This window comes from Perognathus longimembris, chromosome 6 (assembly GCF_023159225.1).
Source record: "Perognathus longimembris pacificus isolate PPM17 chromosome 6, ASM2315922v1, whole genome shotgun sequence".
Lineage (NCBI taxonomy): Eukaryota > Metazoa > Chordata > Mammalia > Rodentia > Heteromyidae > Perognathus > Perognathus longimembris.
The window spans coordinates 85016629-85044133 of record NC_063166.1 but is presented as its reverse complement, the minus strand read 5'-3'; the positions used below and the strand labels follow the sequence as shown (position 1 = coordinate 85044133).

The 27505-nt window shown below is 66.9% G+C and overlaps 1 protein-coding gene across 1 annotated transcript in view; it reads right to left on the bottom strand.

The window, feature by feature from the left end:
* Cdh4 (cadherin 4) overlaps positions 1 to 27505 on the bottom strand; it is a 356680-nt gene that overhangs the window by 50393 nt on the left and 278782 nt on the right. Inside the window, 3 exon segments of the mRNA XM_048349680.1 lie at positions 1683 to 1748; positions 1750 to 1773; positions 1775 to 1840. Of these exon segments, the coding sequence (XP_048205637.1) occupies positions 1683 to 1748; positions 1750 to 1773; positions 1775 to 1840 (156 nt within the window).

Sequence of the window (27505 nt, the reverse complement as noted above, 5' to 3'; positions counted from 1 at the left end):
GCGGGCCGGCAGGGGCGGCGGGAAGGCTGTGCGCCGCGGGTCGCTGGGTCAGCGCATGGGCCGTGTGGAGGCAGGTGGGCGTCCTCCCGGAGGCTGGGCATGGTGGAACGACCGGCAGGCGCCGGAAGGAGCCGGGCGAAGTGGCAGATGCCAGTGGGCGGGCGCCTGTCTCGGGGCCGCGGGGCTCGGCGCCACCCTGGCAAGAGCTGCGGCCTCCCAGGGCGGTGGAGGGCGGTGGAGGTGGTGGAGGGCGGTGGAGGCGATGGAGGTGGTGGAGGCGATGGAGGGCGGTGGAGGGCGGTGGAGGGCAGTGGAGGGCGGTGGAGGCGATGGAGGCGGTGGAGGCGGTGGAGGGCGGTGGAGGCGGTGGAGGGCGGTGGAGGCGATGGAGGCGATGGAGGGCGGTGGAGGCGGTGGAGGCGGTGGAGGGCGGTGGAGGCGGTGGAGGGCGGTGGAGGGCGGTGGAGGCGATGGAGGGCGGTGGAGGGTGGTGGAGGCGGTGGAGGGTGGTGGAGGCGGTGGAGGGCGGTGGAGGGCTGTGGAGGCGATGGAGGTGGTGGAGGCGGTGGAGGGCGGTGGAGGCGCTCCAAGGACGGACGGCAGAGCCACAGTGGGGAGGGACTGGCACGCCCACCCCACGGCGGGGGACCGCCCGGCTCTGAAGCCAAGGCCTTCGGAGACCAGGAGACAGGAGGGCGGACTCCTCACCATGAGGACAATGAAAACTGACCTAGCGCGTCTCAGAACTGGCGCACTCGATCATCGAGTGGCCTCCTCCGGGGGCCTGAGCAGAGGCAAAGTGCTCCTCGGCCAGACGAGGCTCGCAAGGCCGTCTGTTAATCCAGGAGGGGGGCAGTGAGATGGGGGGAGGGGGCTGAGCCACGGGGAAGGGGGCTGAGCTGTGGGGAGGGGTGCTGAGCCGTGGGGAAGGGGGGCTGCGCCGTGGGGAGGGGGGCTGAGCCCTGGGGAGGGGGGCTGAGCCGTGGGGAAGGGGGGCTGAGCCGTGGGGAGGGGGGCTGAGCCGTGGGGAAGGGGGGGCTGAGCCGTGGGGAGGGGAGGGGTCCGTGGGGCTGTGCAGAGGCCCGGAGCGGCTGTTGTTGTGGGGTGGGTCTGGTCTGTCTGCCCCCCTCCCCCCCACCAGCGGTCTCGCTTCACGCTTGGGCACGGATGCCCTGGGAGAAGGTGCTCCAGGAGGTGCGTGCGCATGGGGGGGGGGGAGGACAGCGAGTGGGGGCGGGAGGGAGATGGGTGACAGGACCCCGCTGGCATCCCGGCCGCTGCATGGGCCGGAAACGGAAGATGCCATCTTTGTTCCCGGATTACAGTGGAGGGGCTGGCGTTTGGCCTCAGGATATTAACCACGCGCGAGTACGCACACACGCACACACACACGCACACCACACGCTCGCCACCACACACGCAGCGCCCTGACCGCGCCGCTAGCCTCGCCCCACCCCCGCAGCGCCCCCGTGACCTGCGTCACCCACAGCCCCGCAGCCTGTCAGGAGGGGCTGGGGGGGCGGCGGGGGGGGGGAGGCCCTCCAGGCCACCGTGTGGCCCTCCTTCAATGGCGCCCCGGGGGAGGGGCTGGAAGCAGAGCCTGCCCTCGGGGGCACTCGAGGTTGGGGTCCCCGGGGTTCACCGTGCCGGCCGCCTGCCCCGCGGCCCCCGGGGACACTCACGTGGTAGGAGGCGCGCTCCTCCCGGTCCATGGGCCTGGTGACGTACATCCGGCCGGACATGGAGTCGAATGCTGAACACCTCCATGGGGGGGCTGGTCGGCGCCCACGCCCGTGATGCTGTACCGGATGGGGATGTCGTTGTCTTTGTCGGACCGGATCTGCGGGGCAGGGGAGAAGGGAGAGGTCACCCGGCCGTGGGGGGGTGGGGGGGGCGTCGCTTCCGGCCCCGCGGGGCTGCGGTGGCAGTGCACCGGGGACCTGGGCTCGGCGGGGACCCGCGGGTCCTCCGTGGCCAGCTTGCCAAGCGCCCCTTGCTCAGGTCCGGTGTCCTGTCAGGTGACGGAGGGGCACAGGTGCCCCATTCCAGGTCCGTGGGGGACGCCTGGCGGAAACCTACCACCCAGAGAAAAAGGAAGGGCATGGCCGGCTTCGCCAGGCTGCGGCGGTGCCCTCGAGCCGGAGACAGAGGCGAGGAAGCGGAGCGGCCCCCTGCGAGGCGGGCCACGGTGTGGCGCGGAAGACGCGCCCCCGGCCCGGCTTGGAAACGGGGGGTCAACGGGGAGACGGCGTCAGCGCGGGGACAGAGCCGAGCGCCAGCGCGCGAGCTCCTCAGACGGCAGCGCCGCGGGGGCCGCACAGCAGCTCCGTCACGGTTATCCGGAGCCAGAATCCAAATGACTCCGCTCACGCCGCACTCGGCTCCCGCCGGACTCCGCTCACACCGCACTCAGCTCACGCCGGACTCGGCTCACAGGACTCAGCTCACACCGCACTCAGCTCACGCCGGACTCGGCTCACACCGGACTCGGCTCACACCGCACTCAGCTCACGCCGCACTCGGCTCACGCCGGACCTCGGCTCCCCGCCGGACTCGGCTCACAGGACTCGGCTCACGCCGCACTCGGCTCACGCTGGACTGGGGACGAGGCGGCGCGCGTGGGCGCCGGTGCTCAATGTGCCGCCGGGTCACTTTGTCTCGCGCCAGATGGCGACACAGACGTCATTGGAAGCGAACAGGCAAGCGTGGAACGAAGAATTCCGCACGTGCCCTTCACGGCCGCAGTGAGGCGTCCGGCGATGAGCAAGGGAGGCGGGGGGCAAGGAGGGGCGGTGGGAACCACGGGAGGGACCCCCAGATCTGCACGGGTGACCACGCCCCTAGAAGCTGCAGCTTCGTGGGTCACCCCCGGTCCACAGGGTCAGGGCAACAGTCGGTAGCCGAGCGGGGGACACTGCACGTCTGAAGCGCGCTCCACAAAGCGAGTGCTGACGTCTCTTGTCGGAACAAAGTTAAATAATGCAACCATTTTAAGAAGACTTTATAGTCACGAGGTAACGTTCCCACCTCACCGTCGGGTCAAATGGGAATCCACATGGCGGCCATCTGAAGATGTTCGTGCCGTTGAGGAACGGGCTGGCTCTGTGCGGCAGCCCCGCCCCGGGCAGGGGCCAGCAGGGTGGCACAGATACCTGCTCCCCCTGCCAGCCTCCCTTCCTCCAGGGAGCTGTGGGGGGTCGCAGGCCTGGCCAGGGCAGGGAAGGCGCCCGCGGGGGCCGAGGTGCCCCTGCCCCGCCGGGGCCGCAGAATCGCCGCCGGCAGGGACACCGTCCGTCCCACCCCCAGGAGTCCCCCCAGGGCATGGGGACAGAGTCCAGATCTGAGGGGAGAAGAGCCTCCTCCTCCTCCTCCTCCCCTAGCCCCCGGCGCTCCTCCTCCTCCTCTTCCTCCTCCGCCTCCTCCCCTAGCCCCTGACGCTCCTCCTCCTCTTCCTCCTCCTCCTCCTCCTCCTCCTCCTCCTCCTCCTCCTCCTCCTCCCCTAGCCCCCGGCGCTCCTCCTCCTCCTCTTCCTCCTCCGCCTCCTCCCCTAGCCCCTGACGCTCCTCCTCCTCCGCCTCCTCCCCTAGCCCCCGGCGCTCCTCCTCCTCTTCCTCCTCCTCCTCCTCCCCTAGCCCCCGGTGCTCCTCCTCCTCTTCCTCCTCCTCCTCCTCCTCCTCCTCCTCCCTCCTCCCCTAGCCCCTCGGTGCTCCCGGGAGCCACGGGGGATGGAGACGGGGAGGGAGCGGCAGGGTGGAGGCTCGCCGGGGCCCGGGGGAGGACGGGGGAGGACGCGCGGACGGGAGGCCGCAGCAGGGCCTCACACGCGTGTGGGCAAGGGTGCACCGGACGGCAGGGACCCGCGGGGCGTCCCGGCACGGGTTTGTGGAGGCGGCGCCGCCCGCGTCCCCCGGCCACCCCGGCACGGATGAGGTCACTGGTGTCCCCGGCCACCGTCCCCAGGTCCTTCAGGGCCCGGGCGGGCCACCTCTCGCAGGGCAGTGTGTGTACACACACACACACACAACACGTATACACACCCGTGTGTGAGTGTGGCCACCGGGCACCTCCGCCCTGCTCCTCAGGGCCCTTTGGCGGTGCCACCCCGAAGCCCCGCACGGCCAGGGCCCTTGGCACCCCGGCCCCCCGGAGCTCTGCTCCTGCTGCCGCTCCCCCCCGCGAGGGGAGAAGCCCCGCGTGAGCGCGCCCGGCAGCCCACGCGTGCCCCCCCCCCCCCCCCGCTCGTGTGCGCAGGCCAGGGAGCCGCGCGGAGCCGGCGGCGGGGCGGGGGCCGGGTGGCCGCTCCCCGCGGGCTCCGCCGCGTTCCGCGCCCTCGCGTGGGTCATGAAGGGCAGAGCAGATGGGGAAAGTGACGTCTGCAATGAACCAACGCACGGCGCCCGCGTGGCGCTCACCGGGGCCCTCGGCTCGCGGGGCTGCCGCATCCTCGGGAAAGGTGGGGGAAGGGGGGTGCGGATCCCCCCCAGGAGCGGGTGCCCGGTTCCCAGTGACCCTGGAAGTGGAGAAAGTCTCCCTGTGGCGTCTGGTGTACCTCCCCCCTCCCCCCCCAGGGGAGGGGCTGTCCCCTACCATCACTGGAGTCACGCCTGCATTCCAGAAGAGGAGACCTCGCCATGGGCTGGGCCCCTCGCGGAAGGAGGACCCCCCCCCGTCCCCCCCCCCGTCCCCCCCCGCCCCCCCCCCAGGAGGGCCAGAGACCCAGAGCTGCGGCACACCGCCACTGACCGTGGCCGGGAGGGCGGGCCCAGACGAGGGCTGCTTGCTCTTGTCCTCTGTCGTTCAGGGCACAGAAGGCAAACACACGCACACACACGTGTGCACACAGGCACACGCACGCACCGGTGCCCCGCAGGCACCCAGGGCCTCCCTCCCTCCGCGCTCGGCCTCCGCGGGGTGGGGGTCCGCGGCGAAGGGCCTGGCTGTTAATAAGACTCCCTGGGTTCCTGGCCTGGCATTTCCGAGGACACTTTGAGCATCCCTGGGGACCAGGCGCTTCCAGCAGGATGTAACTCTTCACTGAAGTGCTTCGGCGCTCTGCCTCAGACCATATTAAACCCGGAGGGCCTCCCAGGAAAAACAGATTGCAAACTCATTTCCGTTACCTGTTGGGAGTTTCTCACGGCCGGCAGCGGCTCGCATTTCTCCATCCAGCGAGAAGCTCTGGGTCGTGACGGCGCCGCCCCCGCCCCCACCCGCCGCGCGCGGACACGGGCAGGTGGATTTACACTCGGCCGTGACTGCAGCCGGCCCGGAGAGGCAATTTTCTTTTAAAACCTGACTTTTGCTGGAGGCCAGAGTTAAGAATCCGATTTCACCTAAACGCATTTGCAGCTTCCCGTGGCTCAGCCCATTCTTACAAACAGCTCTCCGCGCTCCAGTGTCCTGATTGTCTCGCGGATGGAGAACCAGGGTCTTCTCGGGCTTCTGTGCCCTCTCTCCTGCGCTGTCCCGACGGCACCCCCTCCTCCCCTCCTTTCTCGTCTCCTCCTTCTGCCATCACTACTGAGCACAGACCGTGCTCTGCACACTTCTCCGAGCCCCGGTTGGGGAGCAGGGTGGTCCGTTTCCTAAGCCTGGTGCTCGATAAATGCTGGTGGAACAGATAAAAACGAGGAGACGCTGCTGGGGGGGGATGAGGGGGGTGGATGGAGACACCGAGGTCCCCTTGACGGCCGTGGGGGGCCTGTGGGCGTCACAGCCCCACGGCGGCTTCCTGGAGGTCACGACCACCCTGAGGCTTCAAGGAGGAGGAAGGGGGCTGCTAGGCCGGGTGCCGTCGAGAACAGTCCGTCCCGCCGACCCTCTGGGCCACTAGCACAGAAGGCTGGAGGCAGCCGATGCCGGGCTGGCGGGAGCGGAGGGAGGGCGGCGGGGCGGTCCCCCCCGGTCCCCGGCACAGGGCCGGCCGCGCGGAGGCTGGACAGACGGGGCCTGGGGCCCAGGGCGAGGGAAGAGGGAAGGCGGCGCGGCCGGGCTGGCGGCTGCCCGGTGCCATGGGCGGTCTTGGTCTCCTGGAAGATCCGCGGCGCGCGGTGCTTCTCGAGCTCCTCTCTGGGTGTCGGCAGCCGGCGTCGGGCCGCCCACGGGCCCCGGGGCCCGCGCCCGGGAGGCGCCGCCAGGACCGAAGCCCTCACGGGCAGCAGGAGGGCAGGGCGGACTGGGGGGTCAGGTTGCTTTTCTCTGCTTTATCATTCTAGAGCAGCAGTCGGCACCCGGAGCTGTGGGCGCCGGTGCTCTACCTCGAGCCGCACTGCCTTTCCGGTTACGTTGCCGTCCTTTCTCCTCTCTCTCCTTTCCTGCTTTCTTTTTTCCTGGCACGGGGACTTGAACTCAGGGTCTTCTGCTCACAGGCCGGTGCCCTCCCGCTTGAGCCACATCTCCGCTCCGCACTGCCTTTCTAAGTAGCTCTAAAGGCAGGAATGAGCCAGAGGCCCGAGCCCTCTGTTCCTGGGGGAAGCCCAGGCCCTGGGCCTCCTGGGGTCACTCAGCTCGCCGTCGGAGGCTCCGCGGTGCCCCCCCCCACTCCAGCCAGCTCTGGCTATGACCTCCGGGAAGGCAAGCGGCTGTTGGGACCTCGTGTTTCCAAGGCCGCCGCGTCTTTGGCTGCCCTCCTGGCTAGCGTGACACCGTCATGGCTTTGGGGAGTGACGATGAACTCGTAGCCCCGGCTGCGGGAGACGCTCAGAGCCTCCCGCCACCGCCCGGAGCACGCGGTGAGACTCAGTGACATCGAGAGGGTCCTCCTAAGATGAATGGGGCACACGGGGGCCAAGTGCTCACCCCCCCTCCCCCAGCGCTCCATGGGTGCCTGAACATTGTCTTGGAGAGGGCGGAAGGTGTTTGTACTTCTTGCATTTCATGGACTATTTTTCCACGAATGATAAAATTCAGCCTTCCATTATTTTCAATTAGGTTCTTGTAACGAGGAGAAAAACCCAGAAGGTGATACGAAAAGGCGGGTGCTGCGTAACATGGATACTATCGTACATGATGGTCCTCAATTACCTTGAGTTTTATAAATCATGAAAAAAGCGGCTCCCAGTCCACAGGAATACTGACGAGCGCCCCGAACGAGTGTCCCCCCGCGACCGGCCGGGCGGGGTGCCGTTGAGCGCCCCCGATCGAGTGTCCCCCGCGACCGGCCAGGCGGGTGCTGTCGCGGCTTCTCCACAGTGCCCTTCGGGTGGTGCCAAGCTGACACGGCGGAGGCCCGCTTCATTCTTCGTCTGAGAGGACGGCAGACGTTATGGTGGGCGGCGGGACAGCCGGCACTGCGAGCCCCCGTCCACGCCCGGCGCCGCCCCTGGCCAGGCCGCGTGTGCGAGCACTTGCCGACGCCCCAGGTGGGCCGAGAACCCCTGGGTTCACACAGTCTGCACGACGCCCTGCCCCGCCCCGAGGGCCCGGCCCTCTTCCCTCTCGCCAGTGGAGCAGGGAAGGCCGCGGGGGGCTCCGGGCTGCCGGCGTGGCGGGGCGCGGGGCCGGGCCGGGGCTCCTCTGTCACCGGGAGCCGCCACTTGCCCGCCTTGGCTCGTGCGAGGACACAGACCCTGGAAGAGAAGGGCTGAGCCACCTGCAGCCCGGCCTCCGTTCTTCAGAAAGCCCCGGCTCTCCGCGAGTCCCCGGCCCGGCCCGCCGCGCCGTCCCTGCCTGGGGATGGCCCCCCGCGCCCCAGCACGCAGGACCTGCACCCCGGCGGCGGACCTGAACCCGCCGCCCTCAGAGCAAAGCTCCGCTTCCCTGCCACCATCTTTACCCCGAGGGAAGCGGTGGTTGGCGGTTCACGGGAGACTTGATTTGCTCAAACCAAGACAAAGCCGACACCTGGCCGCGGCGGGGCCCGGGCTCCCGGGGGGGGGGGGGGCGCGGGGTGAGCGCGGTGCTCAGCGCCGGGGTGCGGGCATGTCCCCCCCGCCCCTCCCCCGGGGCGCACTGCCCTCCCCGCCCGCCCTGCCGCCGGCGGGTCCTCCGCGGGGCTGTGGCCGCAGCGACACAGGACACGTGTGAACCCACAGACGTGTGCGCACCCGCCGCGCGTACAACCCTTCAGCCTCACCGGCGTCGCTGCGCGTGGGGAGCGACAGCACAGGGCCGGGGGAGCCCGCCCGCCTCCTCCAGCGCACACCCGCACCCGCCACGCGGTAGGCGTGGCAGGACCCGGGAGGCGGGGCCCCGCCCTCCCACCCCGCGCTCGCCACCCCCCAAGCAGCTTCCAGAAAACTCCGCCCTGTGACAACCCCCGCGTGTCACCTTCCCCGGAGGCGGTGGCCACGGTGGTGACAGCGACGGTGCTGACGGGGATGGTGGTGACAATGGCGGCGGTGGGCGATGGCGGAGGTGACGGAGGAAGGGGTGGTGATGGATGGTGGTGGTGGTGGAGGTAACGGGTTCACGGTGGTGATGGTGCTGACGGGCGAGGAAGTCGTGACGGTGGTGGAGCTGATGGGAACAGTGCTGGTGGTGACGGGGGCGATGGTGGGGGTGGAGGCGATGGAGGGGCAATGCTGGTGATGGTGGAGGTGGTGGTGGTAGAGTTGTTGTTGGTGGAGGTGGTGGTGGTAAAGGTGGTGATGGTAGAGGAGGTGGTGGTGGTGGAGGTGGTTGTGGTGGTGGTAGAGGTGGTGGTGGCGGTGGACTCTCTACAGTTGTTGTTGGTAGTGGTGGTAGAGGAGGTGGTGGTAATGGTGGTGAAGGTAATGGTAAAGGAGGTGGTGGTGGTGCTAGAGGTGGTGGTAGACTCACTACAGTTATTGTTGTTGTTGTTGGTGGTAGAAGAGGTGGTGGTGATGGTGGTGGTGGTGGTAGAGGAGGTGGTGGTGGTGGTAGAGGAGGTGGTGGTGATGGTGGTGGTGGTGGTAGAGGAGGTGGTGGTGGTAGAGGAGGAGGTGGTGGTGGTGGACTCTCTACAGTTGAGGGTGGTGGAAGCGAGGTTGGCGGTGACGAAGGTCATCCCTACATGTGAGCGCCTTAGGCTGGAACTACTGTTTAGATTTCAGTATCAGCCAAAAGATGGGCCTTCGTGTCATGAGGTGAAGAAATGACATAGGGAAGAAAGGGGAGCCAGGAGCTGCGGGCTCACGCCTGTCACCCAGCTACTCAGGAGGCTGAGATCTGAGGATCATGGTTCAGAGCCAGCCCAGGCGGGAGAGTGTGTGAGACTCTTCTCCAATCAACTATCAGAAAAATGGAAGTGAGGTTCAAATTGGGTAGAGCACCAACCTTGAGCAAAAGAGCTCAGGGACAGCGTCCAGGCCCTGAGTTCAAGCCCCACGACCAACCAGAAGAAAAAAAAGAAAGGGAGGAGACTGCCAACTCTACAGGTTGTAGATCAAATGTGAGACGTCAACTTTACCACTCACGTGAGCCGTGGGAGGTTCAGACACCCAGTCGTGACGATCATCGTGTGTCCTCTGCCAGCACACAGAGCAAGAGTGTGTGCGGTGGCCGTGCAGGGCCCCTGAGTGTTTGCTGTGACCACAAAGGGCAGGTGACCACGCAGGGCCCGGGACCATGTGCAGGGACCACGTATGCAGTGACCACGTGTGCAGTGACCATGTGTGCAGTGACCATGTGTGCAGTGACCACCCAGGGGGTACAGTTACACAGTGAGTAAAGTTACACAGTGAGTCCCTTTCTCATCCTATTTGTTCCACCCCCCCCTCATTTTTCTTCCCCTTCCCTAGTTCAGCTAAGCACATACACAATATCCAAGCTCACAGTTTCTTATCAAAATCTTTTTCCCCTCAGGAACAGCGCCAAGGCCCTGAGTTCAAGCCCATGACTGGCAAAGAAGAAAATTACCGTATGGCAAGGGGAGGGGAAAGAACCAACCAACCAAGAAAACAACCAAGCCGGCGCGTTGGATGGTGGCAAGCAAAGTACTGATCCTCTGTGTCCTCCTTCCCTGGCTTAGAAAGATCGGGACATCTGGCCGCGATGGACCCAAGACGAGGGACCCAAGGACAGAGGGCCGCTCCCTTCAAAGGAGGCTCCGCTCCCCGGGCCGTCCAGGCCTCGCCGGCCCCCTCACCGCAGCCGAGCGGGGGGGCCCGCGGCGGATCCAAGCGTCGCCCCTCTGCCCCGCACACAGCCCCTTGGCCGCAGGCAGGCCTCGCCCTGGCCCCCCGGCCGCCACCCCGGCCGTGCCCCTGGCGCGAGGGGCAGCCTGTGTGCCGGGCTCCCCGCGGGCTGACGGCCCTGGGCTCCGCAGACGGCTCCTGCCCCGCTGCCTCCTCCCGGCTGCCCGGCCGCCGGGCAGCAGCTGCGGGGCACACAAAAAGATGACACCGAGATGAAAGCCCCCCCAGCCCCCCCCCAGCCACCCCCCCGCCGGGCTGTGCCGCGCGTCCAGCTGAAGGGCCAGGGCCACGTGAGCCTGAGCAGCCGTGTCGGGGCGCACTGGGCCGGCGCTGGGGCCGCTGCCGCCTCCTTGGCGTTTGGCTGCCCACGCGCGTCTCTCGGGTGCCTGGGGGCTGGTCACGCGGGTCCAGGAAATGTTTGCTCGGTGGAACTGAATGGGGGTTCCCCCCCCCCCCCGGGCTCCTCCTCAAAGAGCAAAACCATTCTAACAATCTCAAACAGAGCGCCCTCCCCCCAAAGGGCAGCCCAGGTGCACAGGGGCGCGTGGCCAGCGTGAGTCTCCCGGGGCGGGGGGGGGCACGGCGCTCCGTCACCACCGGGACGATCGCACCGATGATGTGTTTGGGGGAGACGCGATCCGTCGCCCCGCCGAGGGAGCCGCGGCGGGCAAACGCATCTGGAATATTCCTCGGGAGGAGGGAGGGGCGCGCCGCGCACGCCGTCTGAGAGCCAGGGAGCAGGGCCGACAGCCCGGGGCGCCTCACCCCTCCGGAGGGCCCTGGGTGCGGCCTCGGTGCCCCCCGCCGGGTCCGGCTGCCGCCAAGGGGCCCGCGGGGCCGGGGGGCCGGGGTCCTGGCACGAGCACGGCCCTGGGCCTCGGCAGGCGAGGACAGGAAGGAGCCGAGGCCCGCCGGGCGGGGCTCCCGGGGACCTCTGGCGTCCGATGCCGACGTCGGGACGTGCCAGCTGCCCCGGGGGCCCCCGGGCCGGGGCAGGAGGGGGCAGTGGCGGAAGGGACCCCGCTGCTAGTGCGCACTGAATGCGAGGATGTCTGGGGCGGAGCTGGACAGAGAAGATTCCAGAAAGCCAGCTTGCATCTCCTGCGTGGCTCTGGACTCCAGGGGTCGGGTAGCCCTCCCTCTGATACCCGGCCCGGGGGCATCTGGGAGCTGGGGGTCCCTCAAGGCCTTGTCCCCCTGTGTGGCATTGGGGCCTGGAAGGCGGGCAGACCCGGGGCGGGGGGACAGCAAGGGGCGGGCCAACCCCTGGGTGAGGACGGATGGCCGTCGAGCTCAGAACTGGCCAGGCCCTGGGGAGAGGCCTGACCCCCCCCCCCCCCCCCCCGTCCTGTGCTCAGGAGCCCTTGCCAGCTCTCCATGGCCTGGGCATGCTCAGCTCTCCAGCCTCCCTCCCTCCCCTCCCTCTCCCACTCCCTCTCCCCCTCCCTCTCCCCTTCTTCCTGTGGGACGCTTGCCATGGCTCATGGGGCAGGCGGGGGGCCCGGGCCCGCACCCCGACGCCCACAGGGAGCCGCCCCGCAGCCCCCACTCCCGCTCCGGGCAACTTGAAACTCTCCACGCCGAAGCCGGCGACATTGCTGCCTCAAGCCTCGCTTTGTAGCTGGAGAGGGCGGGCGATTCAGGGCGGCGGCGCGGGCGTCGCGGGTCACGGGGCCGGGGGAGGAGCGGGGATCACCGCCCTTCCGCCCCCGCCCCCCGCGCCGCCCCCCCCCCCCCCGGCCGGGCACTGTTTGCATCTGGTAATCCAGGGTTAACCGGTTCAAAGACTTGGAATCAGAGCGCCAGTCCCCCTGCGGCGCCACGACGCTCCCGGGCGCCCCTGAGCGCCTCTTGGGGGTCCCCTGGGCGCCTCCCGGGGGTCCCTGAGCGCCTCCCGGGGGTCCCCTGAGCGCCTCCCGGGGGTCCCCTGGGCGCCGCGCGGGGGTTCCCTGAGCGCCTCTCGGGGTCCCCTGAGCGCCTCCCGGGGGTCCCTGGGCGCCTCGCGGGGGTCCCCTGAGCGCCTCCCGGGGTCCCCTGGGCGCCGCGCGGGGGTCCCCTGGGCGCCTCCCGGGGGTCCCTGGGCGCCTCGCGGGGGTCCCTGGGCGCCTCCCGGGGTCCCCTGAGCGCCTCCCGGGGGTCCCCTGGGCGCCTCGCGGGGGTCCCTGGGCGCCTCGCGGGGGTCCCCTGGGCGCCTCCCGGGGGTCCCCTGGGCGCCTCGCGGGCCGAGCTCGCCATCTGCAGCCCACCCGGGGAGCCCCCCCCCCCCCCCGCCGCCGGAATCGCCCCGGGAGCTCCTCCCCCGCGCTTCGTGGCCGCCGCACCCGCGGCCTCCGCCCCACAGCCTGCGGGGCCCGGCCCCCCGGAGCCCGCCGGCAGGGCCGCCCGGCGGGGCGCGCAGGCCCGGGGTCCCGGCGTCGGGGTCCCGGCTGCCGGCCCGCGCCCCCCCCTCCCCTCTCCCCGGAGGGCCCGCGCTTCCCGCGTCCTCCCGCGCACGCTCCGAGCGCCTCGGTGAAGCCAGGCCGCGCCCGCGGTGGGAGGCGCCCGGCGGGGGGCCGAGACGCCGGACCGCCCGGGTCCGCGGAGCCACGGACGGGCCTCCCCCCGGGGCGCGGGGGTGGGAACGGCCACAGAATGGGAGCTCACGAGCACCACACCGGCCGAGGCGCCTTAGACACGCGTGCGCGGCCGCACAGCCCTCGCGGGCGCCCGCGGCCCCCGCCCGCGACCCCAGCAACACGGCCCGGGGAAGGAAGGGCGGAGACCGCGCTCTCCACTCAGCCGCCGAACGCCGGACGTGGCGCTGCAGCTCAGCGGCAGAGCCCTCGAGTGAAGACGCTCAGAGAACAGCACCTGGGCCCTGAGTCCAAGCCCAGGAACGGCACAGGCACACAAAAGGAAAAAACAACACAAACACCCCACACCCTGGTGTGAGGTTCAGTAGCGCGCCCTGGTGGAGAGGTTCAGTAGCTCTCCCTGGTGGGAGGTTCAGTAGCTCTCCCTGGTGGAGAGGTTCAGTAGCTCTCCTGGTGATGAGGTTCAGTAGCGCACCCTGGTGGTGAGGTTCGGTAGCGCGCCCTGGTGGAGAGGTTCAGTAGCTCTCCCTGGTGGTGAGGTTCAGTAGCTCTCCCTGGTGGTGAGGTTCGGTAGCGCGCCCTGGTGGTGATGTTCGGTAGCGCGCCCTGGTGGAGAGGTTCGGTAGCGCGCCCTGGTGGTGAGGTTCGGTAGCGCGCCCTGGTGGAGAGGTTCAGTAGTGCACCCTGGTGGAGATGGCCTCCTGAGCTATGCTGTATTAGGTACTGGATGCTCTGTGCAGGGCCAGGATCCAAAGTGTCAGTTACAGACACTAGCTCCTAATGGGGTGGTGTGGGTATTCCTTCTCCTGGGGCTTAAATCTGGGCTCTGTGAAGTGAGGTTCAATTGCATGGCACCCCGGCTCCGCCTTTGTCTCCTGTGCAGCAAATCCTCTGCCGGGCATTTCGGGAGTGGCAAGTGGTGTGAGAGGGTGGTGTGCACGTGTTCCTCAGCCCAGCGGTGGAGACAGCCCAGCGGCACTCTGGCTTGCGGTCTGGGAGGGGTCAGGTCCAGGGGCTTCACCATGGCTGGGCTCCTTGGGTTGTCTCTGTGACCTCTCAGGGTGACCTGGGGCAGAGGCCCGTCTCTGGGCCTCTCTCTGTGGTCTGCAGAGCGGGGCGCTGCGGCGGTTCCCAGGGCCTTCCCAGTCCCTTCGCTGTCTCTGGGGGACATGGAGGGCCTCGTGTCACAGATGGGGGCTCACGGGCTGCCCCGGGCACCCAGGCAGGTGTGCAGAGCCTCCACACCCGTGTGGTGGGCTTCTGCGGGCCTGACCCCTGTGCGGGGTGAGGACTCAGCGTGAGGCGAGGGCCTGAGACCCCAAGACACAGCCCACCTCACCTCTGGACTCCAGGCTTCCTCAGCCTCGGGACCGGGGCTGCCGTTCTGCCTTGACTCGCACCCGGCCCCGGGAGCCAGGAAGTGGGGTCTGCACTGCTGGGAAGGGCCTGGGAGCCGTCCTTTCACCAAGCTTTCCCTGAGCCAGAAGGCGCGGGTGGGGGAGGGCATTGTGATGTGAGTCCATGCCCTGGCGGTGGGGGGGGCTGGGGCTCACCAGGTCCTCAGTCCCGTCCCTGACCTGGCTTCCTGCATGTGACTGGCAAGAGCAGCCTCTGAGCTCAGCCCCCCTCCCCCCCCCCCCGAGAAGGCAGCCTGGGGCTCACTTTGTCCTGCCTTTCCTGCCACCTGGTCGTGTGGACGCAGGGGTGGGCACCGCGCTGGGCACCTGTGCACCTGAGCAAAGGGTCCTGCCACCATTAACGACTCCCCTGAGCCAGCATGGCGCGGCGTGGCTCCCCCAGGCCCGGCTGCTGGGAGGGGGGGGAAACGCTGCCCCCTCGGCCGCCCGCAGGGAGGCGGCTGGGCTCTGAGGCGGAGGAGCCGCTGAGCACTTTGAGCTTCCCCTGCAACCTGTGTACACTGCGAATTCTCAGCTCCACGGGGGTGTGCAGCCGATGTTAGGAATTCCCTTTGAAATCCGTGTCAGTAGTGACTGAAGCCTCGTCCTCAGTCTAGAGGTGCAGGCCGGCCCTGACCCGCGGTGCTGCCATCGGCCCTCGGGACCCAGGCAGGCTGGCGGTCCCCAGCCCCCGCCCCGCCCTCGTCCTGGGCCCTCACCTTTGGTGCTGTTTGTTACCAGGAGGCTGTAACTCTTCCTGACCTATTTCTGCGAGTGCAGCTGGCTTGCTTGCAGGAGTCCCCTTGGCCAGCGCGGCCGTGGGAGCAGAGCATCTGTTCAGACACGACGCCTCTCGCACACGTGGGCTGGGCCGCGGGGAGGGAGGCTGCGGGCTTTCTGCGCAGGGCACGTGAGGCTGAGGCCCAGGTGGAAGTCCTGGCGCCTGCTCTCGCCACAAAGGGCCCGGCTGCCCGAGGGCGCGTCTCGAGACCGCGCTGCTGTGTGCACCCTGGAGGGGTCTCGAGGAGGTCGGGGGAGGCGGGGAGGCCGTCGTGGGGGAGGGGGCCGTGGGGGAGGGGGCCGTGGGGGAGGGGGCGTTCAGGCGGCCACCTTGCAATCCGTTGGGGGCTGTGGGAAGCGGGGCGCGTCCCCACTGGGGAGCAGCGCGAGCTCTGGGGACCTCACGGCGGGTGCCCCCGGGGAGGCAGTGGCCGGGATATGTATGGGGCGTGGCTGCCGGCAGCCCCTCCTCCCACCCGTCTGCGTGTGCTCATCTCCCCGGCTCCTCCTCCCATCGCACGCGCACAGGCTGACTGCTTATTGCTCTTTTCCTTGCTTCAGATCGCTAAAAGTTTGATCTTCACGGCGGGCGGCGCGTGGTCCCCGCGCCCCCTTCTGGGCTGTCTGCCTGCGCCCGGAACGGGCTCCTAACCCGGCACCTCGGCCGGGGGCTCGGCGGCCAGGGCTGCAGGAAGAGCAGGTTTCAGACGCGGGAGTCGTTTCGATTCTTTCCTGGGGCAACTTCCCACGTCCACCTGGCCCACATCCGGGGCGGAGATTGCATTTCTGTTCTCTCCGAAGGGTTTGGGGGTGTTCGCGTTTGCAGAGACGTGATTTCCACCAGCGTTCCCCGAGCGGATGGGGGGGGTGGGTGGGGACGGCTGTCTGGCACGAAGCCCGGCAGAGTGGGCTCCGGGGCGCGCAGTGCCCAGAAGGGAGACCTGCACCCCACCACGCCCGCGGGCGGGGCTGCTGGGGCGGCCGCGGCTCCGCGGAGGCTTGGGGGCGGCGCTGAGGGTCCGGGCCCTGGGAAGTTTCTGGGGACTCCCCGCCCCGCTCGCCACAGTTCCGGCGTTCCGGCCGCTGGGGTCATCGCTGGGGTCATCGCTGGCTCGCGGCGGGGAGGGGGCAGGTGGGGGGGGGAGGAAAAGCAGGGACCCTGTGGTCTTGGGGCTCCTGGGGGGTGGGGAGGAAAGGGGGGCCCTGTGCCCCTGGGGGCGCCTGGGGGTGAGGTGGGAAAGTGGGGGCCCTGTGTTCTTGGGGCTCGCTTGTGCATCCCCACATCCTTGTCAAAGCTTGGACATGGGAACAACCTGCAGCCGGGGTCCGGCTCTGAGGCTGCTCGGGATGGAGACCCGTGGGGAACGGCCAGGGTGCCCGTCTCCGGCGGCCCCCAGGGTGCAGCCCAGGGCGGGGTGGGGGCTGGGGGCGGGCGTGGCTGCCCCGTCCGTCCTGCACCCCACCCTCACCGGGAGAAGAGCGTGGGCCGCAGCCCCCCCACCCAGGGGGCCCGCGCTCGCCCCCCAGCACGGCTCTGTGTGCCCTGCGGGCCCTGTCCAGTGGTGACGAAGCCATCGCACCCACCCCAGCCCCCCGCCTCTCACCAGCCCCCCCAGCCCCCCGCCTCTCACCAGCCCCCCCAGCCCCCTGCCTCTCACCAGCCCCCCCAGCCCCCCGCCTCTCACCAGCCCCCCCAGCCCCCTGCCTCTCACCAGCCCCCCCAGCCCCTCGCCTCTCACCAGCCCCCCCAGCCCCCCGCCTCTCACCAGCCCCCCCAGCCTCCCGCCTCTCACCAGCCCCCCCCCAGCCTTCCGCCTCCCATCAGGATCCTTCCCCAGCCTCCCACCTCCCACCAGCCCCCCCAGCCCCCCGCCTCTCACCAGCCCCAACACCCCCCCAGCCTCCCCCTCTCACCAGGCCCGCGGCGCTCTCTGTGGCCTGGCCTGGCTCGGGGACCCCTGCCCAGTCTTGAGGGGTTGCTACGCGGGTGCTCTGTCGCCTGAGCCTCCAGACCTTTGCTTGTGTTTGTTTTCAATAGGGCTTTGCTGTTTGCCTGAGCTAACGGGGACTGAGGTCCGCCATACATCCGGGATGGCTGGGACCACGGTGTGCACCACCGCCAGCTGTTCTTAATGGGGGGGGGGGGGGCGGTTCTCACAGGCCTTGTGCCCAGGCTCCTTGCAGGCTCAAGGCTCCCGACCTGACCCTGAAGCAGAGGGGCTTGCGGTGGGAGCCGCTAGGCTTGGCTGTCCAGGCAGTCATGGCCGGGTTGTGTTCGCTCTGCTACCTTGGTTAGAAACTCCCCCTGGCCCCAAATCCCCACCCCCGTCCCCTCCCTCTGGCTTCAATCCCCCCCTCCCCCCAATTCTGGTCCCCTCAGGTCCCAGGAATCCCGGCTGGACCTGGCTGCCGCCCGGCCGCTCCGGGCCAGCGCCCCTCCCGCCCCTAGGCGCAGACACTAATGAGCTCTGCTGTCTTCCGGCGGTGCGTAATTACATCTAATCACTCCGCGCGCTGGGGCTCTGAGCCTGCCCCGCGTGTCACTGGGGTGCTGGTCCCCGGCACTGGGAATTGGAGTCAGCAATGCAAACGGCACCGATAGCAGGTAAGCTGTCTTCCTGTGTCATCCTCAATTTGCCACAGCACCGAATATCACAGATTAATTAGCCCCCCCATCCCAGCGCCGCCGGCAGTGGCTGGCCTGTGGCTTCCCGGCACACAGCTGAACCGTCACGGGAGGAAGCCCACGGAGCCCACGGAGCCCCAGCGAAAGGCCTCAGGCCCCTAGGGCCCCTTGGCTGGGGGAGGGGGGTGGCAGGTGTCTCCCTGCTGGGCAGCCCCGATTTTCTCACCGATGCCTCCACACTGGCTTCCGAGGCGGACATTGTGCTGCTGCCTCCGCGTTGAGTCTGCGGCGCTCCCGTCGTGCCGGAGGGCGGGTTTTCCCGTGGAACCCCCCACGTCCTTTACCACAGCCAAGCTGGTATAAAGGGAGGTCTGTTCCCCCATGGCCAAGGCGCCCACACGCTTGAGTGGAGGCCTGAGGGTGGTGGAGGGAGGGGGTACCCGCAGGGCCTGGGGGGGCTGGGGACGGAGAGGGCCGAGACGCCGGAGGGAACGGGGCGAGGTGGGGCTGCCCCCGGCGCAGGGGGTGCTCGGCGCCGCTCGAGTCACGTGCTGAAGGAGTTCTGCAAACGCTCTCCTCCACGTCCAGATCCTACGGTGGCCGCTCCCGACTGCACTGACACGGAGGGTTTGTCCCCCGATCCACAGCCAGGTCTCCGTGGGGCCCCCCTCCCCCCGACCCCACCGAGAGGGGGTCTAAGGAAGTCTGCGCAGAGGCTGGGCCGTGTCTCCTGCAGCTGCCACCTGCTTGCAACCAGTCTGAGAAAGCAGACTGTGCTCCAGAGGTTCAAGACCAAGTCAGACTGGGAAAGGGAAGATTCCTTGGGCCCCTTGGCGCAGCACGGAACTTCCTTAACAAAGACCCAGAAAGGCTACAGATCCAAGAAAGGATGGACAGATGGGACTGCATCAAACTGCAGAGCTTCTGCACGGCAAAGGACATAGCTCTCAAGATAAACAGAAAGCCCACAGACTGGGAGAAGATCTTTACCGGACATTCAACGGACAAAGGCCTTATATCTAAAATATATGCAGAACTAAAAAAATTACCCTCTTCCAAAACAAAACTGCAAAGAACCAATAGCCACCTCATCAAGTGGGCTAAAGACTTACAAAGAGACTTCTCTGATGAGGAAATGAGAATGGCCAAGAGACATATGAAAAAGTGCTCTACATCACTGGCCATAAAGGAAATGCAAATCAAAACAACATTGAGATTCCACCTCACCCCAATAAGAATGTCCTATATCAAGAAAACTAATAATAACAATTGTTGGAGGGGATGTGGCCAAAAGGGAGCCCTACTTCATTGTTGGTGAGAATGTATCCTGGTTCAGCCACTCTGGCAAGCAGTATGGATATTCCTCAGAAGGCTAAATGTAGAACTCCCCTATGACCCAGCAGCTCCACTTTTGGGTATCTATCCAAAAGCCCACAAACAAAATCACAGTAAAGCCACCAGCACAACAATGTTCATCGCAGCACAATTTGTCATAGCTAGAATCTGGAACCAACCCAGATGCCCCTCAGTAGCCGAATGGATCAGGAAAATGTGGTCCATATACACAATGGAATTTTATGCCTCTATCAGAAAGAATGACATTGTCCCATTAGTAAGAAAATGGAAGGACTTGGAAAAATTATACTAAGTGAAGTGAGCCAGACCCAAAGAAACATGGACTCTATGGTCTCCCTTATTGGGAATAATTAGTACAGGTTTAGGCAAGTCATAGCAGAGCATCACAAGGCCCAATAGCTATATACCCTTATGAACACCTAAGATGATGCTAAGTGAAATGAACTCCATGTTATGGAGACAATTGTTATATCACAGTTGTAACTACTTTCAACGTCCCATGTGTATCTGTAGTTTCTATTATTGATGATGTTCTTGTATCTCCTTCCTGTGGTTGTACCTACACTATCTCTGTAATCTTATCTGAGTACATTGGAAACTGTCTATACGGGTATTAGAACTAGGAAATTGAAAGGGAATACCAAAATTGAGAGACACAGGGTAAAAAAAAAGACAAACAACTACAAAAGCAATACTTGCAAAACTGTTTGGTGTAAGTGAACTGAACACCTCAGCGGGGGAAGGGAAAGGGGGAGGAAGGCGGGGGTTATGAGGGACAGGGGGTAACAAACAGTACAAGAAATGTATCAATGCCTAACGTATGAAACTGTAACCTCTCTGTACATCAGTCTGATAATAAAAATTTGAAAAAAAAAAAAAAAGAAAGGGAAGATTCCCCGGTGAGCCCCAGAGCCCGGGCCACGGCTGGGCGACGACCCTCCCGCCTCAGCCTGGGCTCAACGTGCTGTGACCCTGTGCCGGGAAAACAGTGACGGCCCGCGGACCTCAGCCAGCGTGGCCCCCACACCAGGGGACGGCACGCGGCCCTCAGCCAGCGCGAACCCCCCACCAGTGGACGGCACGCGGCCCTCACACCAGTGGATGGCACGTGGCCCTCAGCCAGCGTGAACCCCACACCAGTGGACGGCCCGCGGCCCTCACACAGGGGACGCTGTGGTGGCGTGTGTCCCTTGACCCTCTGTCTCGGTGCGCTCTGGTGGGATTCTGGCCACTTCCACTCGTGTCCACTCCGGTGCTCCTGCTCCCTGGGCACACCTGCTCCTGGACAGCGCGTGTCTGACTCCAGCTGTGCCACAGCCCACCGCTGGGGCGGGAACACGACAGGTGGCTTGCCTGGCCAGCCTGCGATGACACACCTCATGGGGACAAATGCCCCATCACCTCCCTTTCTGGGTCTGCCATTGGCATCTAACATGTCCACTTCTTCTCCCAGACAGGTTGAGTCCGAGTGACGCTGTCTGTATGTCGCAGTTTGTCCTATTGGATTTCTTGTGCCAATGCCACTGGTCGTTACCATGAGGCGTCTTTGCAGACCTGCCATCGTGGCCTGGAAGCCCTGCCTGTGGTCGTCTTGTCCCTGCGTGGAGGGACGGACCCCTGCGTGGAAGGACGGACCCCTGCGTGGAGGGACGGACCCCTGCGTGGAGGGACGGACCCCTGCGTGGAGGGACGGACCCCTGCGTGGAAGGACGGACCCCTGCGTGGAAGGACAGACCTCCGCGTGGAAGGACGGACCCCTGCGTGGAAGGACAGACCTCCGCGTGGAAGGACGGACCCCTGCGTGGAAGGACGGACCTCCGCATGGAAGGATGGACCCCTGCGTGGAAGGACGGACCCCTGCGTGGAGGGACAGACCCCTGCGTGGAAGGACGGACCTCCGCGTGGAAGAATGGACTCCCGAGTGGAAGGACGGCCATGTTTCAGACACTCCAGGAGGAGACAGAGACGATGGATCCAGTGGATCCAGTGGATTTAACAGGAGTGATCTCACACTCAGACATGCAGTCATCGGGATAGCCCGTTACGATGTGGACAGAACCCCCACCCAGCTCTGCGCATCACCCCCAAGCCCCACTGTCCAAAGACGCACGGAGCACCCCCGCTCTGAGCACCACCCCACACCCCACTGTCCAAAGACGCACGGAGGACCCCCGCTCTGGTCACCACCCCACACCCCACTGTCCAAAGACGCACGGAGCACCCCCGCTGGCCACTGCAAGGGCCGCTCTGCGCCTCCAGAATTCAGCGCTGGGACTGGCCACGCACCCCGGCCTCGGGCGCACGAGTCCCTGCTCCCCACAGGCCGTGGCCCCCCAGCCCTGCCTGGCCCCCCTCAGCACCGCCAGGGCCGGCTGCAAACCCACCGATCCGAGAAGCAGGAGGCGTCTGCCGACTCGGCGGCTGCACAGTTCCTTAGCGACCTGCTAGGGGGCTGCGTGGCAGTGGAAAGGCGCTGCTCCCCTGGAGAGGGCGTGGCGGGTGCAGAGGCCGGCCTGCCTCGGCCTGCGGCGCAGGGACGCACGGGGGGGAAAGGGCTTAACCCCCTCCGGAGGACCAGGCCGCAACTGTGTGCTGCCGGGGACACCCCAGAGGGCGCCGCGGAGCACGCGTGTGGACACGTGTGAGACCTGATGACACGCACGTGTGTGGCCGAGCTGGGGATCTGGTATCACAACCTGGTCAGGACCAAGCTTGCTCCTCCCCTCCCCTCCCCTCCCCTCCCCTCCCCTCCCCTCTCCTCCCTTCCCCTCCCTTCTCCTCCTCTTCATCTCTCCCCTCCCTTCCATTTCCCTCCTCTCCCCTCTGAACAGTGGAGGCCAAGGAGGGGCTTCTCTGGCAGCCTCCTGCCCAGGTGCCTGTGCTGAGCATCCCGCAGGTTCTCCAATGGGTGTGAAGTTGCTCCCCTCCTCTTGTTTCCACTGTTGGCTGCAGAGCACTTCCTAGCCCTGGGGGGTGAGCCACCTACAATGTGGACCCCAGAGGCCAGGGGTGCCCGGTGCCCCTCCCAGGGGTCAGGAGTGCCCGGTGCCCCTCCCAGGGGTCAGGAGTGCCCGGTGCCCCTCCCAGGGGTCAGGAGTGCCCGGTGCCCCTCCCAGAGGCCAGGGGTGCCCGGTGCCCCTCCCAGGGGTCAGGAGTGCCCGGTGCTCCTCCCAGGGGTCAGGAGTGCCCGGTGCCCCTCCCAGGGGTCAGGAGTGCCCGGTGCCCCTCCCAGGGGTCAGGAGTGCCCGGTGCCCCTCCCAGGGGTCAGGAGTGCCCGGTGCCCCTCCCAGGGGTCAGGAGTGCCCGGTGCCCCTCCCAGGGGTCAGGAGTGCCCGGTGCCCCTCCCAGGGGTCAGGAGTGCCCGGTGCCCCTCCCAGAGGCCAGGGGTGCCCGGTGCCCCTCCCGGAGGCCAGGAGTGCCCAGGGCCTGGTCTAGCCTGTGGGAGGCGGGTGCCTGGGCGCGAGGCCACCGCGTCCTCCCCTCTCTTCACTGGGAATTCCACCACATCCCCAAGGACCTCGGAAGGGGGTCTGGAGCACTGGGCCGCACAGCCATGACCTGGTCCCCGCACTGGGCTCTCCGGGGCTGAGTGTGGCCATGGCAGGCACAGTGCTGACCCCTCTGCCCCAGAAAGGCAACCCACGGCCACTGAGCAGGGGTCAGAGCAGCGTCCTAGAGCAGTACCGCCAGAGATCTGCGACGTGCTGTGTGTGGGCACGTGTGCGTGCGCGTGTGCGTGCGTGCGTGCGCGTGCGTGCGTGCGCGTGCGTGTGTGTGTGTGTGTGTGCCAATAGTGGGGCTTGAATTCAGGGCCTCTTGTCTTGCTTGGCTTTCTTCCTCGAGGTTGGTCCTCTACCACTTGATTTTGGGTGGTTAGCTGGCCATAAGGAACTCAAGGACTTTTCCTGCCCAGGCTGGCTTCGAACCTTGATCCTCAGCAGCTGATTTCATGGCTTTCTTCTCCAGAAGGACCAGCGACACAAAGCAAAGATGTGGCAGCTGCCTGTGGGCGGGGCTTCCGGGGGACTGCCGTGTGGGCGGGGCTGCCGTGTGGGCGGGGCTTCCGGGGGCTGCCGTGTGGGCGGGGCTTCTGGGGGAATGCCCGGGGCTGACGTGTGGGCGGGGCTGCCGTGTGGGCGGGGCTGCCGTGTGGGCGGGGCCCTGTGTGCTGCACAGAGCTTAGCTGGCACCAGGGCCCCACGCTGCTCCCAGGGCAGAGATGGGGGCAGAAGGAAATGCCCCAGCCTGGCCTGGGCTCTGTCCTTGCTGAGCAAGGTCCTCACGGAGAGGCTGATCTCCAGACCCACCCTTTGTCCTGCAACTTGGGTGCCTCAGGCCCCCTGAACGCCAGGCCGCCATTTTCCCCCAGCCTGGGATGTAGGCGAAGTGCCCGCCTCAACCCAGCCTCTTGGGCAGGCGAAGTCATAGCTTGGCAACTCCCTGGCAGAGCTAGCCCCGGCCATGGCCAGCGTGCTAGCCACTCCTGCGGGGTCCTCGGTCTCCTGTCCCCACCCGTTGCCGAGGCACCGGAGCACCGCTGACCGCCTAACTGGCGACGGGGAACGCCCCACGCTGGGACATCCTGAGCCCCAGAGCAAGGGCCCTGCCACGGCCACAGGCCACACCTCGGGGGCCACCCGAGGCCCAGCCCGACGGCGCCCACCGCGCACCCGGCCTGCTCGGCTGCAGAGCCACGCTCCTCCCCTGGGGGGTTCCGTCTGCAGGAGGACCGGCTCAGAGGAGCGGAGATTTGGGCTGTAATCCCTCAGCCAAAGCCACCTTCCCATGTAATCAAGTTACCGCTTCATCCTTCCAAATAAAGTTGAACAGCTGAACCAGAAGATCTCATTTGGGAGCTGAACTTACATTTAAATTCCTCCTGCCTCACGGTCTTAGGGAGTTTTTAGACTTTCAAATAACCAAGTCTGGAGAAATTGGTCTGGACAGGCGCTCTGGCTGCGTCTCTCTCCGTGGCACGACTCACTGCCAGCTTGGACGGATGGCGTCTAGCACGCCAAGCCAGTGCACGTGGCCGGGACCTCGTGATCTGAAGGAACGCGGGACGGTGAGCGGTCGGGGCCACACGGCACCCTGGGGCCACCTGGTGGGGACCCCACTACTGCCCACAGCGCTGGAGAGGCGGGGGCCGCGTGCGGTGCAGCAGCAGGTGGGAAGTGGCGGGAAGAGGAGCCCCTCGCCCCCCCGGGCTGTGGGAGGCTGGGACCCCAGGGGGGTGGTGACAGCACTGCCCCCCCTTCTCCCAGCCGCCCAGGCTGGAGAGCCAGGCCCACAGCAGAGAATCACCAGACCCGGCCCCGAACCTGAGATGGCCACACAAAGGATGAGAAGGTTGCCTCCCTGGGAGTGAGCAGAGGCGGCTCTTTGATCTGAGTTTCGGGGTTCAGAGCCCTGTTCTGTACTTGGAGTCAAGTGACCTTGAGTGAGACCCTTGGGCCCGCTGGCTGGGAACAGGGCAGCCTGCGTGTGCACCGGCGGGGCCGGGCCGGGTGGGGTGGGGCGGGGCGGGGGGCAGCAGGCAGGGGTGGTCCTGGACCCCAGCGACCACCTGTGTGCACAGCTGCTGGCAACATCCCGCTCTTGGGCCAGAGGGGCCCAGGGCATCTTGGGCAAGGGCGGGAGCCGGACCGGGCCCGGGAGGGAGGAGCTGGACAAGGCAGGAACTCAATGTGCTCGGGGTCAGCATGGCGGCCGGGGGCTGGAGGAGCCAGGAGGAGGCTCCAGCCAGGTTCCACCAAGTGGGGGCAGAGGTCACAGCGGCCGGGCTGGGCTCCCCACCCCTGGGGCGGTGGGTGTGGCCTCTGACTCCTGAAACCACGGCCCGTGGGTGGCGGCGTGGGTGGCAGGGTTGAAGCTGTTCGGGAAGATGGGGCTCTGGAACGTGAAAGCCGAAGCCATTAGAGAACGGAGGCGCAGGGACACCGCGGCCTGCACACCCCCGGGGACCCGTGGGGCCAGTCTGTCTGTCTGTCTGTGAAAGTCACTAGCCTCTCCCCTTCCTGGAGGAGCGTGCCAGCGGCTCCTCAGTCCAAGCACCTGCGGACCTGCACGCCCGCCGCAAAGCTCCGCCGTGTATTTCCTGATGGCGGCAACAGGACAGTTACTCCGTTTACTTAAGCTGTTCAAATAGGATCTGATTATTTAGAGCATTTAGTGGGGCTAATTATAAGTAACAGTTGATCAGAAGTGTAGCAGCTATAAAATTAATCCTCAAGAACTACAGCTCTGACAAGTGGCTGCTATTTACTTAACATATATTAAACCCTTTTTAAATTTGCATTAAGAAAGCCGGGAGCGGCGTGGGGTCTCGGGGGACGCGGCTGGGATGAAGCGGCCGCTACCTTGGCCTCGGGTTCCGAGGAGGCCGAGTCAGGCGGCGGCTTCTTACTGACTGCTGGCTACCAAAGGAAGCATCCAGCGAGCCGCCGAGCCGCCGGGCCAGCGCTGCCAAGTGGCTGGACTCGGGGCCCCGGCCCTTGCTACCGTGGTGGCTCCCACGGGGGACTCTGCCTGGCCCAGAAGCGGGGTTCCCGGCCAGGGGCCCAGGGCGCGGCTGTCGGGGAACGGCAATCCCTCGGCAAGGACCTATGCGGGTTGCGTCTGTCGTGCGGCTCTGCGGGGTGTAATGTAAATTCAGGCTTCCCGGGGGGTCCTCGGCCTCCAGGGGGACCCAGCCCAGGGACCCCGGGACCTGCTTGCTGGGCCCTCTGTGTAAGTTCACGTGGAAGAAGCACGAGCTGGAGCTCGTGGGCACGGACAGGCCGGTGCCGCGGCCAGTCCCCGGCTGTGCAGTGAGTTCTGGGAGGTGAGCGGTGTGGGGGGCCTGAGGGGGGCACTGAGGGAGGGAGGGGTGTGCACCGTGCCCAAGCGCAGGCTGAGTGTGGGCGCGACCGTGCCCCCACCCAGACCCGCGCCTCGCATTGGCCGTGGTGGCACGGGCGGCTGGCAGAGGAGCAGGGGAGGGGCCCAGGCCGGGCCTGCATGGTTGGGTGGCTCACTGGGCAGCTCTGGCAGCTGGCTGCGGGTTCTGGACCGGCCACAGGACCCCAGGAAGCCGGCTGTGAGCTGCCCAGAGACCGGGGGGGCCTGGAGCGGGCACAGGCAGGCGACTCCATGTCTGATGACGATGCCAGTGTCCCTCCCGCGCACAGGCAAGGTCTCCCTTCCCCACGGGCTCCTGCTGGCCTCCAGGGCCCAGACGACCAGGGTGGACAGGCCCCTCCTGTCTTCAGCCTGCTGAGAACAGCGGAGTCCCTCCAGGCCGCCCGGGGAGGGTGGCTGTGCGGAGTCCCCTGTGGCTGCTGGTAGTGTGGGTGATTGTGCTGAGTCCTCCGTGGCTTCCTGGGGAGTGGGTGATTGTGCGGAGTCTCCCGTGCTTCAGGTGGAGTGGGTGATTGTGCAGAGTCCCCCATGGCTTCCTGGGGAGGGGTGGCTGTATGGAGTCCCCTGTGGCTGCTGGTAGTGTGGGTGATTGTGCGGAGTCTCCCGCGGCTTCAGGTGGAGTGGGTGATTTGTGCTGAGTCCCCGTGGCTTCAGGTGGAGTGGGTGATTGTGCAGAGTCCCCCATGGCTTCCTGGGGAGGGTGTGGCTGTATGGAGTCCCCTGTGGCTGCTGGTAGAGTGGGTGATGTGCTGAGTCCTCTGTGGCTTCCCAGGGAGTGGGTGATTGTGCCGAGTCCCCCGTGGCTGCAGGTGGAGTGGGTGATTGTGCCGAGTCCCCCGTGGCTGCAGGTGGAGTGGGTGATTGTGCTGAGTCCCCGTGGCTGCAGGTGGAGTGGGTGATTGTGCTGAGTCCCCGTGGCTCCCCGGGGAGGGGGTGATTGTGCCGAGTTCCCCGTGGCTCCCTGGGGAGGGGGGTGATTGTGCTGAGTCCCCCATGGCTCCCTGGGGAGGGGGTGATTGTGCCGAGTCCCCGTGGCTCCCTGGGGAGGGGGTGATTGTGACGAGTCCCCCGTGGCTGCTGTAGAGTGGGTGATTGTGCCGAGTCCCCGTGGCTCCCTGGGGAGGGGGTGATTGTGCCGAGTCCCCGTGGCTGCAGGTGGAGTGGGTGATTGTGCCGAGTCCCCGTGGCTCCCCGGGGAGGGGGTGATTGTGCCGAGTTCCCCGTGGCTCCCTGGGGAGGGGGTGATTGTGCCGAGTTCCCCGCGGCTCCCCGGGGAGGGGGTGATTGTGCCGAGTCCCCCGTGGTTCCCTGGGGAGGGGGTGATTGTGCCGAGTCCCCCGTGGCTCCCTGGGGAGGGGGTGATTGTGCTGAGTCCCCCGTGGCTCCCTGGGGGGGTGATTGTGCCGAGTCCCCCGTGGCTCCCTGGGGAGGGGGTGATTGTGCTGAGTCCCCCGTGGCTCCCTGGGGAGGGGGTGATTGTGCCGAGTCCCCCGTGGCTTTCCGGGGAGGGGGTGATTGTGCCGAGTCCCCCATGGCTCCCTGGGGAGGGGGTGATTGTGCCGAGTCCCCGTGGCTGCAGGTGGAGTGGGTGATTGTGCCGAGTCCCCCGTGGCTCCCTGGGGAGGGGGTGATTGTGCCGAGTCCCCCGTGGCTCTCCGGGGAGGGGGTGATTGTGCCGAGTCCCCCGTGGCTCCTGGGGAGGGGGTGATTGTGCCGAGTCCCCCGTGGCTGGCACCTGTGCCCCGCTGGCTCAGCCCCGCCGTCTCTGGGTGCCAT